The sequence below is a fragment of the Mobula birostris genome, chromosome 2 (assembly GCF_030028105.1).
Source record: "Mobula birostris isolate sMobBir1 chromosome 2, sMobBir1.hap1, whole genome shotgun sequence".
Lineage (NCBI taxonomy): Eukaryota > Metazoa > Chordata > Chondrichthyes > Myliobatiformes > Myliobatidae > Mobula > Mobula birostris.
In genome coordinates, this window is record NC_092371.1 from 210428605 (window position 1) to 210445925 (window position 17321).

The 17321-nt window shown below is 40.4% G+C and overlaps 1 protein-coding gene across 2 annotated transcripts in view; it reads right to left on the reverse strand.

Moving 5' to 3' along the window:
• Positions 1-15367, reverse strand: part of LOC140210082 (kinesin-like protein KIF3C) — a 195538-nt gene extending 180171 nt beyond the window's left edge. For both annotated transcript variants that reach the window (XM_072278892.1, XM_072278883.1), the window contains exons 1-3: positions 15108-15367; positions 14381-15017; positions 12330-13195 (exon numbers count right to left, since the gene is read on the reverse strand). In XM_072278892.1, the coding sequence (XP_072134993.1) occupies positions 12330-13195; positions 14381-14927 (1413 nt within the window). In that variant the 5' untranslated portion in view covers positions 14928-15017; positions 15108-15367. The remainder of the gene's footprint in view (positions 1-12329; positions 13196-14380; positions 15018-15107) is intronic.
• Positions 15368-17321: the final 1954 nt, after the last annotated feature.

Sequence of the window (17321 nt, forward strand, 5' to 3'; positions counted from 1 at the left end):
ATTAGGAGTTTGAGGATATTTGGTTTGTCACATAAAACTCTCGAAAAATTCTACAGATATATTGTGGAGCGTATTCTGACTGGCTGCATCACCAGCTGGTATGGGGGGGCGCTATTGTACAGGATCGAAGTAAGCTGCATAGCTTTGTAAAATTAGTCAGCTCCATCTTGGGTACTAACCTCCACAGCACCCAAGACATCTTCAAGGATGAGTGCCTCAAAAAGGTGGCGTCCGTCATTAAGGATGCCCACCACCCAGCACATGCCCCCTTCTCTTTGTTACCATCAGGAAGAAGATACAGAATTTCCTCCTCCCTGCCATCCCATTTCTAAATGGACACTGAACCCATGAACACTACCTCACTACATTTTTATATCTGTTTTTGTACTACTTATTTAATCTGACTATTTAATATACTAACTGTATTTCAGTTTTCTTTTCTCTATGTTTACCATGCATTACATAGTACTGCTGCTGCAAAGTTAACAAATTTCACGCCATACGCCAGTGATATTACACCTGATTCTGATTCATGGCTTGGTACGGCAACGGCTCTGTCCATGACCGCGAGCAACTGCAGAGAATTATGGACACAGCTTAGCACATCAAGGAAACCAGCCTCCCCTCCATGGACTCTGACTATATTTTTCGCTGCCTTAGTAAAACGGCCAACATAATTAAAGGCTACACACCCGTCCCAGATGTTCTTTCTTCCCCCCTCTTTCACTGAGCAGAAGATACAAAAGCCTGAAAGCACGTACCTTCGGGCTCAAGGACGGCTTCCACACCATTGTTTTAAGTCTGTGGAATAGTTCCCAGTGGACTCTTAACCTCACAAACAAGAGAAAATCTACAGATGCTGCAAGTCCAAGCAACACACACGAAATTCTGGTGGAACTCAGCAGGTCAGGCAGCATCTAAAACAGTCGACGTTTCTGGCCGAGACCCTTCATCAGAACTTAACCTCACAACTTACTTTGTTGTGCTCCTGTACCTAGCTGTCTCCCTGATCTGTCTCCTGCAATGCAACCTTCTCTGCAGCAGTTACCCTTTATTCTGCATTCTGTTATTGCTTTACATTGTCCATACACTGTGTGACGATCTGATCTATATAACCAGTATGTAAGACAAGCTTTTCACTGTACCTTGGTACATGTTACAATAATAAACCAATTCCAATTGCATATCCCTCTCACCTTTTCCTATCCTATATTTCTGGAACGAACACACGGAAATATATTTTCCCTTTCCTGTGTAATCAGCCTCTCATAGTGCTGGAATTGCCGTAAAGCAGCGTCTCCCAACCTTCTCTATGCCATGGACCCCTACCATTAACCAAGAGGTCCGTGGGCCCCAGGCTGGATACCCCCGCCTTAAAGCAATGACGTCAGTGTTTCTTCACCATGACAACCGCAGTAAATCAGGAAGATACACATCATTGCCTTCAGAATGATTTAGACGTGAGCAATAAATACCAACCTTCCAACCAACAAAGGAAACTTCACCCTCAGAACAATGCAGTTCCCTTGTTATCTCTCTGTTGCTCTCAACACAAGTGAATGTGACAAGGGGTCAGACGCTGTCGAGAAGATGTACAGGGGTGAGAGAGATCAGCTAATTGAGTGGTACCGCAACAATAATCTTGGTCAGTAAAACCAAGGAATTGACTGTGGACATCAGGAAAGCCAGTTCGAGGGAACAAACACCAGCCCTCATCGAGGAGTCAGCAGTAGAAAGGGTGAGCAACTTCAAATCCCTAGATGTCTTTCTTTCTTTTCAAATCTTTTTATTATTATATTATTCAAAAAAAGATACACGAGTACATCGAAGTAACAACACTTACAATGTCTCAAGGAGAAAAGACATTATCTTAAAGATTAGAAAATATTGTGATAATAATAAAACCCTACTGAGCAGAAAAAGTGGGGGGGAAAACCCATTAGGTGTACAACCCCGGAGCCATGTGTTATACAAAAAGCTTCTAGAAGTAAACATCAAACCGCCAGCAATAAAGAAAAATATACCAAAAAATTTACAATTACATCGTGGAGAAAAATCCCTGTATGTCAACATCTCTGAAGCTCTATCCTCAGCCCGACACGTTAATCCAATATGAAGAAGGCACACTGGCAGCTATATTTCATGAGGAGTTTGAAGAGATTTGGTATGTCACCTGAGACTCGCAAATTACTACAGATAAACCATGGAGAGCATTCTGACTGGTTGCATCACTGTCTGGTATGGAGATGTCAATATCCAGGATCAGGAAATCTGCAGAGGGATGTAAACTCAGCCAGCTTTAACATGGACACGAGCTTCCCCACCTTCGAGGGCATCTTCAAAAGGTGATGGACTGTCACCATCCAGGACCACCCCTCTTTTCATTACTACCACCAGGGAGGAGGTACAGGAGCCAGAAGACACGCACTCAATGATTCAGGAAGAGCTGCTTCCCCTATGAACACTACCTTATAATTTGGCTCTTTTTGCTCAACTTAGTTTCTTTGTATACTTCCTACTGTAACTTACAGTAATTATTTTATGTACAGTACCGTACTGCTGCCACCAAAAAAACAAATTTCATAACATATGCTAGTGATAATAAACCTGATTCGGTTTCTGAAGTGGCAAAAGCCAGAGTCACCAAGCATGTTAATAGAGTTCAAAGTAAATATATATATATGTCACCATATGGAACCCTGAGATTCATTTTCTTGTGGGCTTACTCAATAAATCCGATAACCACAACAGAATAATGGAAGACTGCACCAACGGGGTAAACAATCAGTGTGCAAAAGACAACAAACTGTGCAAATACAAAAAGTAAGAAATTAAAATGAAATAATAATAATAATAATAATGAATAAATAAATAAGCAATAAATATCAAGAAAATGAAACGAAGAACCTTTGAATGTGAGTCCATAGGTTGTGGGAGTATTTCAGTGATGGGGCAAGTGAAGTTGAGTGAAGTTACCCCCGCTGATTCGAGAGCCTGATGGCTGAGGGGTAATAACTGTTCCTGAACCTAGTGATATGGATCCTGAGGCTCCTGTACCTTCTTCCTGAAGGCAACAGCGAGAAATCTGAAAAAAAAAAGCTGATTTTGGATCATATTGGGTTGGCCATGTCTGTCTGACTAAGTGTTTTTTAGATTAAAGATCTTTAAACAGAATATATGCATTTAGTATCAATGTGTTTGTCAGTCTTGAATAAGGGAGAACTTTAAACTGAAATCTGCTGAAGTGAAGTCAAAAACATCAACCTGTAAAGGGAAGGGACTTTTAGTAACATCACAGACTGTTGAAGTGTGAGCTTCCACTTTTGTGTGCTGCCGTGAACAAATGGCTAAAATGCCAAATGGCTAAGCAACTATAAAACTAATTCTCAGAGACAGTGTCATAAAATGAGGAAAGACAAACTCTGGGGCAATAAAATGGGATGTGCCTCATGGTTTTCCCAGAGTTGAAGTCAGAGCTGCTTGTGACCAGCTTTTCAAAATCTGAAAAATCTGACTTATATGATGTGTAATTTGTTGTTTGTGGCAGCAGAACAGTGCAAAGACACAAAAGTGATTAGAATTTTTTTAAAGTGATAAAAAATGCAATAAGAAGGAATAATAAGGTAGTGTGCACAGTTTCATGGGCAACTGAGAAATCTGATAGGCAGAGGAGAAGAAGCTGTTTCTGAAGCGTTCAGTGTGGGTCTTCAGACTCATGTACCTCTTCCCCAATTGTTATAATCAGAAGGAAGCATATACTAGTCGGTGAGGATCTTCAGTGATGGATCCTACCATCATGAGGCACTCCCTCTTAAAGATATCCTTGAGGGTGGAAAAGGTTCTGCCCATAAAGGAGTTGACTGACTCTACAAATCTTTGTAGCCTCTTGCTATCTTGTGCATTGGAGCCTCCATATCAAACTATGATGCAACCAGTCAGAATGGTCTCCACCATACATCTGTAGAAACTTACAAGACAAAGCAAACTACCTCAAATTCCTAATAAAGCTGGAACACTCTATTTTATGTTTATTATACGTCAATGTATCAAAACAACACTGAGTAAATCGCACTTTGATTTAATGAATGAAAGGGTGGGTTAGTTATTTAGATTAGTTAATTTAGTGATTGGTGTGAGGATCTTCCAACCTTAAATACAAGAGTGTAAAGATAACCATATAACCATATAACAATTACAGCACGGAAACAGGCCATCTCGGCCCTTCTAGTCCGTGCTGAACGCTTACTCTCACCTAGTCCCATCTACCTGCACTCAGCCCACAACCCTCCATTCCTTTCCTGTCCATATACCTATCCAATTTTTTTTTAAATGACAAAATCAAACCTGCCTCTCCCACTTCTGCTGGAAGCTCGTTCCACACAGCTACCACTCTCTGAGTAAAGAAGTTCCCCCTCATGTTATCCCTAAACTTTTGCCCTTTAACTCTCAACTCATGTCCTCTTGTTTGAATCTCCCCTACTCTCAATGGAAAAAGCCTATCCACATCAACCCTATCTATCCCCTTCATAATTTTAAACACCTCTATCAAGTCCCCCCTCAACCTTCTATGCTCCAATGAATAAAGACCTAACTTGTTCAACCTTTCTCTGTAACTTAGGTGATGAAACCCAGGCAACATTTGTAAATCTCCTCTGTACTCTCTCTATTTTGTTGACATCTTTCCTATAATTAGGTGACCAGAACTGTACACAATACGCCAAATTTGGCCTCACCAATGCCTTGTACAATTTTAAAATTACATCGCAACTCCTATACTCAATGCTCTGATTTATAAAGGCCAGCATACCAAAAGCTTTCTTCACCACCCTATCCACATGAGATTCCACCTTCAGGGAGCTATGCACCATTATTCCTAGATCCCTCTGTTCTACAGCATTCTTCAATGCCCTACCATTTACCATGTATGTCCTATTTTGATTAGTCAAATACTTAAGTTCTCAAATGCAAAATTATGTGAAAAAGATCAGTTGAATAACTGACAAGCCTTTCTGACTAAAAGATTGAGATGGTACAATGTGGATTAATTACCCTTGATGTTGCTAAGCACCGCTTTTTAAATTTTGTTCAAGTTATGAACCATAAGTCATCCATAAGTCATCGGAGCAGAATGAGGGCATTTGGCCCATCCAGTCTGCTCCACCACTCAATCATGGCTGATCCTGTTTTCCCCTCCTCAGCCCTACTCCCTGGTCTTCTCCCTGTAACCTTTGATGCCATGTCCAATCAAGAATCTATCAAGCCCTGTCTGAAGTACACCCAACAAACTGGCCTCCACAGTTGTCTATAGTAACAAATTCCACAAATTCTCCACATCTCTGTTTTAAATGGATACGCCCTATCCTGAGGCTGTGCCCTCTTGTCCTAGACTCCCTCACCATGGGAAACTTTCTTTCCACATCTACTCTGTCTAGACCTTTCAATGTTCGAAAAGTTTCACTGAGAACCATCCCCCCTCCTTCTAAGTTCCAGCGAGTATAGACCCAGAGCTATCAAATGTTCCTCGTATGATAACCCTTTCATTTCTAGAATCATCCTTGTGAACATCCTCTGGACCCTCTCCAATGTTAGCACATCTCTTCTAAGATGAGGGGCCCAAAACCGTTCACAATACTCTAGGGGAGGCCTCACTAGTGCCTTATAAAGCCTCTACGTCATATCTCTGCTCTTATATTCTAGACCTCTTGAAATTAATGATAACATTGCATTTGCCTTCCTCACTACTGATATTACCTGCAAGTTAACCTTTAGGGTGTTCTGCACAAGGTCTTCCAAGTCCCCTTGCATCACAGATTTTTGGATTTTCTCCCCATTTAGAAAGTAGCTTATACATTTGTTTCTACCAGCAAAGCACGTGATCAAGCATTTTCCAACATCGTATTTCACTTGCCATTTTCTTGCCCATTCTCCTAATCTGTCTATGTCTTTCTGCAGCCTTCCTGTTTCCTCGAAACTACCTGATCCTCCACCAATCTTCGTATCATCTGTAAACTTGGCAACAAGGACATCTATTCCATCATCTAAATCTTTGATATACAGTATAAAAAGAAGAGGTCCCAACATCAACCCCTGTGGAACACCATTAGTCACTGGCAGCCAACCAGCAAAGGATCCTTTTATTCCTACTCACTGCTTCCTACCACTCAGCCAATGCTCTAAGCCAGTGGTCCCCAGCCACCGGGCCGCAAAGCATGTGCTACCGGACCGCGAGGAAACGATATGATTTGGTGCTAGGAGTCAGCTGAACCTTTCCTCATTCCCTGTCAAGTCCACTGTTGAGCTTGAACGCACGCGAGGTCATTACGCACGCGTCATCCATGTCAGCGTGGGAAGAAGATCAACTCCTCCAGCTTGCAAATGACGACGGGCTGAAAAGTATGTTTGACATAACATCTCTGCTGGCATTCTGGATCAAAGTCAAGGCTGAATATCCCGAGATAGCCACGAAAGCACTGAAAACATTGCTTCCATTTCCAACATATCTCTGCAATGAATGCAACGAAAACTAAATTGCGGAATAGACTGAACATAAGGAACCCCGTTCGAGTATCACCGTCTCTCATCACCCCTCGATGGCACCGTCTTGTTGCAGGAAAACAAGCCCAGGGCTCCCACTGATTCAGTGATATTGGTGTGTTGCAATGATTTTATATGTTCATACGGGGGAAATATGTGTTGTGTGTTTAATATCCAAACATTACTTAAAATGTTATGATGCTATTGACTTATAAGTGATTTATCACTATATTCATGAGAGGAAAATATGCGCTGTGTGTTTAATATTAAATTCCTCAGATAAACCCTTTTAGAAACGAAATTGAGTGTATTAGCCACTTATAAGTGATTTATAGTTGACTGATCTTCTATATTCCAGTTGTGATTAACAACCCCCCGAACAGCATCGCCAAAAACGATCTGTAGAAGAAAAAATCGGCACGTACACGCATGCGCACACAGGTGCCCGTGCAAGGCTTCATGGTAATTGTAGTCTTCTCGGGGTAAACACAACGTATTTGACAGTTACTCTTGTCCGTTGGCAACCCTACCCTCCCCCCCCACCCGGTCGGCCGGTCCGCAAGAATATTGTCAATAATAAACCGGTCCACATTGCAAGAAAGGTTGGGGACCACTGCTCTAAGCATGCCAGTAACTTGCTTGTAATACCAAAGGCCCTCTGAAAGTCTAAATAGACAATTACAAATATACTTTTTCAGGGAGCACATAGATGATTACTCCTATTCCCATTCTGTGGACATTCTCTTTTCTGTCTCTGGTTTCAGCTAAGAGATGGCACAGAAATTTCCTCAAAAATGTAAGTTCCTTTCACATATACTTTTCTCCATCATGTTGTTACTTTATTAGACATTAAATGGCACTATTGGAAGGCAGTAAAATATTGCAGTTAGAAAGTTAGGCAATGCTTCTCAAATCTTGTCATTCCTCCACCAGATGCTAAATGTCCAGCACAAAGGAGCCTCTGGAACGCTTACAAGTCTTCACTTGGCCCATCTATTCACTATTCACTCCCTAGACCTCCTCAAATTCTTTTCCTTTAGTTGTACCTTCACCCTGAACAAACATTTTTTTTTCAGCTTTCCTGATTCCGTTTCAACAATTTCAACAAATCATGAACACAAGAGATTCCGTGAATGCTCTTGATAGATGCTGCCTGACTTGCTAAGTTCATTCCTCCAACATTTTGCTTGTGTTGCTAATGGTCGCAAGCTGTGTTTTCAATCTCTTTTGATGTGCTCCTGCTTTATAACACCATCTCATAGAATAACAGTAATAGGATCACAACACATGAGGAAACTATTTGGCCTGAAACGTCAACTGTTTACTCTTCTCCGTAGATGTTGCCTGGCCTGCTGAGTTCCTCCACCATTTTGTGTGTGTTATTTTGATTTCCAGCATCTGCAGATTTTCTCTTGCTTGTGAGGAAACTATTTGACTCATCAGCCTATTTTGACAATTTGAAACGCTATGGATATCAGCCAGGTCTCCAAAAGCATACTTCAAAAAATGTTATTTTTTTGTCTTCATTTATCTACTTCTCCTAAGAAGAACTCTGCCAATATTTACAGCTCGGAAATCCATACATAATGATTGTCAGCAAAATAAATTTCTCCCATGCCACAGGTACTCCACATTCATTCCACGGATATAACACAAGTGTAGCAGCATTCAACAAGTGAACTATTAGTACTGTACCCTGTAATCACAAAAAGCATTCGACTGGCACAGACAATATACAGGTGAGCCATAACATTGATCCTTCATGTCAATGATTTGCTACTTCAGGAAACTTCATGGTGTTTATGTCTGGAAAGGCAACACTTAGAGGTATTTTAGCATAGTGGACAAAAAGCGAGTTTCAGAATCAGATTTACTATCACTGGCATATAGGCATAGTCATAGTCATACTTTATTCATCCCGGGGGAAATTGGTTTTCGTTACAGTTGCACCATAAATAATAAATAGTAATAGAACCATAAATAGTTAAATAGCAATATGTAAATTATGCCAGTAAATTATGAAATAAGTCCAGGACCAGCCTATTGGCTCAGGGTGTCTGACCCTCCAAGGGAGGAGTTGTAAAGTTTGATGGCCACAGGCAGGAATGACTTCCTATGACGCTTTGTGTTGCATCTCAGTGGAATGAGTCTCTGGCTGAATGTACTCCTGTGCCCAACCAGTACATTATGTAGTGGATGGGAGACATTGTCCAAGATGGCTTGCAACTTGGACAGCATCCTCTTTTCAGACACCACCATGAGAGAGTCCAGTTCCATCCCCACAACATCACTGGCCTTACGAATAAATTTGTTGATTCTGTTCCGTGTCTGCTATGTTGTGAAATTTGTGAAATTTGTTGAAATCTGTTGTGGTTTGGTAAAGATTCAGATTAATATATGGGGGGTGCAAGGAGATAAATCTCAAACTCACAGACGATGACTTCTCTGGCTAGGAATTTGTTATGTGCCTGAAAACAGAGATAGCTGTCCATTCTTTCAACACCCCTCATAGTCTCATACACCTCTATCGTCTCCTCACGTCCCCCATCACTCTAAAGGAAAAAAGCGCTAGCTTACTCACCCTTTCCTCATAAAACATGTTCTCTAATCCAGGTAGCACCTGGTAAATCTCCTTTGCATACTCCCTGAAGCTACTACATTCAGTGGCCACTTTATTAGGCACACCAGTACAACGGCATGTTAATACAAACACCTAACCAGCCAATCATGTGGCAGAAACTCAATGCATAAAAGCATGCAGACATGGTCAACAGGTTCCATTGCTGTTCAGACCAAACAGCAAAATGGGGAAGAAATGTGATCGAAGTGGCTTTGACCATGGAATGATTTTTGGTGCTCATCGGGTGGTTATCTCAGAAACTGCTGATCTCCTGGGATTTTCACACACAAGAGCCTCCAAGAGCTTGCAGAGAATGGTGTGAAATTCAAAAAAAATCCAGTGAGAAGCAGTTCTGTGAGCAAAAATGCCTTGTTAATGAGGGAGATCAGAGGAGAATGGCCTACCCATCCCCACCTTCTCTGACCAAGCATCTTAGGCTGAAAGATCAACTACGTTCTTGACCTGCTGAATGTTTCCAGGATTTTCTATTTTCATTACAGATGTAAGGCAACTGACAAAAGAACCTGGGAGGCACAAGGAAGAATATCTTCCAGATACTGGTGGGGTCCAAATTGAAATGCTGATTGAACACCAATATCAGCATCAGGCCCCAGTATTATTTCAGCCATAAGCAATAAATGATAAAATTTTATGAGTTTATCTTTATCTCATCTGGTGCCTTTAGCCAAGTTACTTATCCAAATTGTGGAAGAAGATGAGACTCCTGTAATGATCCCTGTAGCATACCAGTTGTAACATTTTGCCAGTCAGATAAAACAATCCAGTTGTGTTATCCCACTGTGCACTCAAGGATTTAAGAACATGGACCAGGATAAATAGATTTGGTGGCTCACCCTGCAGTTACCTACATTATGAGTCTCCCAATAACAACATTACTTCTGTAGGGCTTGTGAAATGAATGGTGGTTGTAGTACCACAGTTTTATGTGGTTGAAATGAGGATATGAATCACACTGAACCACTCATCTTGTATGTCCCAGGAACAAGAACGAAAGGGACACCTTCATTCTGTTGGTCAGGGCACAGAAAGTCCTTAAGGAAAAACGATAGTTTCATAAGTAGCTTCACAAACCTGTGACCTGAATCCCCTAAAACCTAATCAATGACTCAATGATAGAAAATTCAATCTTTATTCATATGTATGAGTGGTGTGTGTGTGAACAACTAACATCTTTACACGTGTTCACAGGTAGAATGAGACTATATTTCTTGCTGTTATGGGATAGCTATACGAAAATTCAGATTTACTTTCTCTACTGGTATTACTTAGGATGTTTCTGATAGCACATTTTTCATCAAATTTACTGTTCAAAATTCTTGATCACTACATATATATTTACCGTCTCACATTTCTTACTTATTCCTTGTATTCTCTTCACCTACAATAATAGATTATATTCATAAAACACAAGCAGATGTTTTCCAAAGTACCAAAGGTATTCTTCCCTGTTATAAATCTTCTCCTCTTCTCTTTCATCTGAGTGTCTTGCATATCATATTTTGCAGTGAGTTCATAGCATACCAAATGTTAGTAGAAACGGTTGAGGCGCTGAGACCCACTGGCTTTACACTGGAATCACCAGCATAACAGTCTTATTTATACATGAAGCAGATGCTTCTACTCACACATAATGAGTTCCATTTTCCATAGTATTCTGCACTCTCCAACCAATAACATTAATGTGAAATACATCATTCAAAATATAAACATCAAAATGCACAATATATAGCTGAAAGCAAGAACGGCTCTTTTGTGCATTCAGTATTTACTGACCATTTCTTGAGAAATGAAACTTTTGAAGTTTCGTGGTGCAAAATCATAAGTTCAAAGGCTTGAGAAGCCTGCAGGTAGGGCACGTCCAGACAAAGCCTAGTCATTGGGGAGATAGTTGCTTTTCAACTGAAGCTTCCTATTCATGCTACAACCTAACACAATCACTGGGATTTATATACAGTAGTAGCTCCAGATCTTTCGTGTTCTGTGGAATGAAGACATCTTCTATCATCAGCCAAAGAGGAGAGATGAACCCAAATACTTGAAGGGTTCATCTCTCCTTGACTTGAAGGGAACCAGATGTATTTTCTCAATCAGTCAGGACTGGGTGCAGCATTCCCTTTCAAGTCAACCAGGCATTAAAGGCATCACCCGAGAGCTCACCAGGCACCCAGCTGGGTTACGACTTGATCACAAATTACCATAGCCTTAGTTATTAACAATCCATCTGAATGAACTGCTAAAGAATATTTGTTAAAAATTATTTGCATCTCTACAACTTTATAGAGATATGTTTGAATTTGGACACTTTACAAAATACTTTAGGAAGAAAATATTTATAACAATGCAACAATGATTTCACACACAATAGAACCAACACTTAATAAGTAAACCATTAAGTTACAGCACTTTACCTCTCAAAAATTGCAAGTCCATAAAAGGCACAATTTTATTCTAATACAAAGGATGAGGTACAAAATGTGTTTTTGCTGTACTTTAGTAAAATGTGAGATCATAATTTTGGACTGTGTTTGTAGTTGACAGAGCTTGATACTGGGCTGGTAAAGCATTGAAACAGAGGTGATATGGCTCTGTTAATTTTAAACATTTGTCATTAAAATTGTTCCCAGAGTTATGTACTATTAGTATGAGTTACCAACATTAAAACCTTCTGAAACAAATTAAATATGAATTAAATACTATTTAGTTGGAGACAATCTCATAAACAGTCTACTGAATTATTTTTGCATTAGAGAAACAATTATTCCTCTGTGATGTGTTCACAAAAAAAAACAAGTTCAACAAAGGATTGAACGGATAAATGTGAATCCCTTGTAGTTTTTGCACTTGCAGATGATTTGTTGCTGTGTCACTGATGACACAGCCAGAACACTAACAATAATGGAAATTTTATTTCTGACGTGACACTGCTACTATACACACTTTGCAACTTCTGAATTGCACAAAGTATTAAACTAGTTTAATTTTACATCCAATCAATGCCCACTCCTTGTGCTTAGACACCAGAGATATCTGCAAGAACAAGCAATTGAAACATCTCCATGTGCTTCACTTGAGTTGCTATAACATCCTATTTTAACAAAACTTATCTATACTCTAATGTAAAATGACCTTGAGAAATGTCATGTGAAATCCTTACCTTAAACTTGGCAGCAAGCTGCTCTGTGGCTTCCTGCTCCTTCCTCAGATCTTCCATCATCTTCTCTTTCTCTTCTAACAATTTCTGCTTTTCCTCTGCCACTAAGTTATGATCATCTTGGATTGCTGCTTTTTCCTTCTCCAATGTCTCTTTTTGTTCTTTTAGATAATTCTCCATGTTCTTTTCTATGTTATCGTCAGTATCCTCAACTTCATCCATGAGCTCTTCTCCTTCCAGAATGATCTTCTTTTGGCTTTTCCTTCTTTTCTTACTGAGCATCCCTCTTCTTTCCAGCTGTGCCTTCAATCTTGCAATCTCTTCTTGAAATTCTCTCAACAATGCATCTTTTGGGTCTTCATTAATCCTTGGCTTATTTTTAATATTCTTGGTTCTGTTGGCATATCTCAAAGTTGTTAAACTCTCATCATAGTTGCTGGATGCTGGTCCAACAGTGGCCACCATAATTGTCTTAGCATTACCACCTAAGGAGTCTTCTAACAGGCGGGTCAGTTTTGAGTCTCTATAGGGAATATGTGTACTCTTGCCATCCACCAAAGCCGATATTACATTACCCAAAGCAGATAGAGAAAGGTTAATTTTAGCAGCTTCCTTCAAGCGTTCTCCTTGGACACCAGTTTTGCTCTGACGCTCACTTCCAGCAAGATCAACTAGGTTCAACTTGCCTACTCTGATATGATCCTCACCATCCAGGCCAAGCTCACTGCATTCAATTGTAACAACAAAAATGGCATGAGATCTTGAACTGTACTCATTCATATTGGTGGATGCAACTGCTCTGTTCTGGTTTCCAACATTCATTACGTGTTCTATTTCCTTGACATTTTTAGTTACAAAGGATGAAAGATCTGTAAATTAAGAATACATTATATTATAATGTATACTATGCAATCCTAGTTTCCTAAATCTCTACAAAGTAACAGAGAAAGCTATTGATTCTTGCACTGTAGAAATGCTGCTCCGTCTGACTTTATTCCAGTGTTTCAATATGGATTTTATGACTAATGTTGCTGTGAAAAGAAGAAATAAAACTGGGATGTCACCCTGCTAAAGAATGCTGTTCTCAAGATTGTCAAACCAACCTCATGTAGTTAATTGGATTTTTTTCAAAAACAAAAATGAACAAAAAAAAGCCTCTAAAAGTAGTTACATTTTACCAGTGATCCAGTGAACTTGTGATGATACCCATAAGATGCCTATTCTTGTCAAAAAGACTGTTCAAATTCTGTGAAGTGATAAATATTTTGCGCTTAACTGCTTTCCCTAAGTCAAAAGCATTGTTGGGGAAGATGGAACAGTCTTCTGTACTCATAATCTTATAAATGGGAGGTTACAAAGCTAAGAAAAATAAATCCATAAAACAATCTAACAGCACTCTGCTGAGTTATTGTTAAAGCATAATGGCCAATTTTACCAATGACTGAAATGTTCAATGGAAGGAATTGTGTCATTTGGTAAGTCGCGTTGTGAATGCTGCTGATGTTACTGTACAAGAATATCGAGTGTCATCCAACTTATTCCAATTATATTTGACTGTGATCCAAAACTATGCCCACAGATTTGAAGGTTAAATGAAAATCATAATGGTTTGAAGAGACTGAGAAGTAAATACATGATATCGCGCTTGACTCACTTTCGCAGCATTATGATTTGGGCATCATCTGAATACTGCAGCTGTCCAATTTTGTTGAGTGGAGAGTTTGAGACTTATTATAAAGCACAGTCCATAAACTAATCCTCTTATGAAAAGTTCATACATGAGTGGAATTAGAATCATTGGCCTGCTCTTTAATACTTCATGTGAAAAGAAAATGCAATTTGATGAAAGGAACTCCTCTCTGCCTCCATCGACTCCTCCCATTATCTCTGAAGAAAACAAACAGAATCGTTGGTGTCCATAAGAGAGTCTGCAGCAAAAACAACTCTCACCAAGTCTTAATCCCAATTGTGCCTGTTTTAATTACTACTGTTGCATTGAATAAAAATAGACCGTTATTTATGTTCAACTTTGAAGAAATAAAAACATTCTTTACCTTTAATATAAACGCCGGTTTCCGGTTTTTCTTTCAACTCCAGCTTTTTATTCTGGTCCTTGCTCAGTAGGTCTCGGATCTCCTCCTGGTAGATTTCGAGATAGGATGCCCTCACAAGATACTGCTGGTCCTGGGATCGCGAGATATGGGTGAAAATATGCTCGAAGGTGTTAGGAATGATTCCTCTTTTCTCTTGGTCGGCCCAGATACCCTGCATGGTGTATGTTTTCCCTGTCCCCGTCTGACCATAAGCAAAAACTGTCCCATTGAAGCCCTGTAACACCGAATCAACCAAAGGGCGGACTGTTTCATCGTACAGCTCGCTTTGCTTGGAACTGTGATCATAGACGGCGTCAAACGTGAATGACTTGGGCATCTCGCTGGATGTGGCTTTGGGATTGCGAACAGTCACCTGTCCCAATTTCATATCCATATCCACGATCTGCTCGCAAGCAGCCGCCTCTTCTTTCCCATTCATTGGGCGGCATCTGACAACAACCTTCACCGATTCGCAAGTCTTGGCTTTAGACATTTTGGTTTTGTTCATTTATTTTGCAGGCGGTGACCTTATTTGCTCAAAATACAGGCTTCTTAATGCAGATCAAAACGGCATAACAACTCGCTCTATGTATTGTGTCTGCAATAAAGCAATGCACGGGTTACGCATCATTACTCGGAGAACGGCAAGCAAAGCAATGCATTCAGTCTGCACTACCAAGATACAAACCTGAGCCGAGCGAGGGATGCACTGCACGGTGATGATCTGCAGCGCAGGGAGACAGGAGATCAGATACTCGGCGGCGGCAGTTTTCACCCATTTGCAGCTGGCAACGCCTTTTTCATTCGGATGGATGAGAGTCGTGTGATTGCAGGCGCTGGGCTGCACAAAAAACAGCTGGCAGGATGGCAGCTCAGTGTGCAGATGCTGATGCTTTCGACCAGAGGAGGACGCCCAATCCTGGGGAGGATGGTTACAAACCCAGCCAGCACCAATTTACCAGGATGACATCATGTCTGATCCGCCCCGAACAAGCCGTCACCGGGACCCCGGTGGACACCGGGAACTGTAGTTGTTTTTCGTTTGCGGCGAATCATAAAACTGCCTCAGATTGGAGGTGCTCGTTTGTAATAATCTGCTTGGTCCAAATAGCCAGCTTGCCAGCATTAATAACATATCACCATCAAAGACAGCCTGATGCTCGACCTGTACCCTTCAAAAATATGATTGGTCATAGTAAGCAGAACCAACAAAAATTAAAAAGGATGGGAAAAATATATACCTGTTTTTGCTTGGTCAATTATTATTGAAAATGAAGTCGAGTTTGTAATGCACCTTGAGACAAATTTTGAGATCGGGAAATGCTGTGCCAATTTGCAAAGAGTAAGGCCTCAAATGGAGTAGAAGCATTAGCTGTGTCATCATCAGTGCTGGATAGTTAAAGAAATTCTGTTCCACTCATCTGGTCCACTTGAGCAGCCAGATACTTCTGGATTCTTCCCCCTTCCTTTCCAGTCCTGATGAAGGATCTCTGCTCAAAACGTCAACTCAGCTCTCCAAAGATGCTGCCTGACCTGCTGAGTTCCTCCAGTATTTCGTGTGTGTGTGGCTCTGGATTTCCAGCATCTGCGGAATATCAGAATCAGGTTTATCACTGGAATGTGTCGTGAAATATGTTAACTCGGCAGCAGCAGTACAATGCAATGCATGATAATATAGAAAGAAAAAAATAAACTGATTACAGTAAGTATGTATATTAGATTAAAAATAGTGCAAAACAGAAATAATATAGATATAAAAAGCAGTGAGGTGGTGTCCATGGGTACAATGTCTATTTACGAATCATATGGCAAAGGGGAAGAAGCTCTTCCTGAATATCTTGTGTTTATGATTTGCAGACAGATACAGATGTTTTTCTGGCATCTCATCAAATGGGCGATAATACCAAGATGGTGGCTTGATGATCTTTGGTGAAGAGTAGAACACATGCAGAAGATCTTTAACTTGTGAATGATCATCATGATTCCTGGTAGATTGATCAAGACTTTAAAAAATAAGAACCACGGGTTGCACTGTTAGAAAATGGTTTGTCAGCGTAGAAATCCCATTTAATGGGTCAATGCTGAAAGCCTTTGTGGTCTCTCTTAAGATGCTGAAATGCTCTTTCCCTGACAGCAATGTCCACCATTTGTAAAAGTAGATCCACATATCTCCACCCATGTTCACTTCTGGGAGCTCGGTGATGCCTTCATATCTTTCTGGTAAATTCAGAGAAACATTACAAGAAATGCAGAGGAAAATTGAGTGATCGGACTTTGGTGATGACACAAGTGCAGGTGGAGAGACACAGAATGAACAGTTCACTTGGCTTCAAAAAGAACTGTACTGAACTAAGGAAAATAATAAAAGCTCAGCCGACAGGGCCATGAACCAGAAAGTGTCAAACTTGACGATAAAAAATACCAACCGCGGCTCAAAAACAGTCACCTAGAACTAAATTAATACTGTTCCTTTTAGACCGTCTATCGAGATCGCTAGTCTGCTTTCCCAGAACATAGATGAAGGTAAGCAGGGAGCATTGTCGGCATTGTGCTTTGGTCAATACTTAACAAGGCTGAACCAAAAGGAAGATTATATACAATTAGAAAGGAACCCTAATTGGCTGGAATGTGTGCATCCTCACGAAGTGATTGCTGTCTTCTTTCAGGTGCCCGCCTGTGAGAATGCCCAGATTCTGCAGCAGTTATGCCATGGAGAGGATCAGCTAAAGAATAAAGAGACAGGTTTCCAGATCTCAGCTTGTGTCTGACTCATTCATCCAAATCATCCATCCAAATCATCCAAATGAGCTCATTTGAAGGAAAAATAGAACCAAGGATCCACTTCCTTCTTTCTTTGCATACAACATGCTTCATATATATAATGACTGAAAAGATGCTCAAC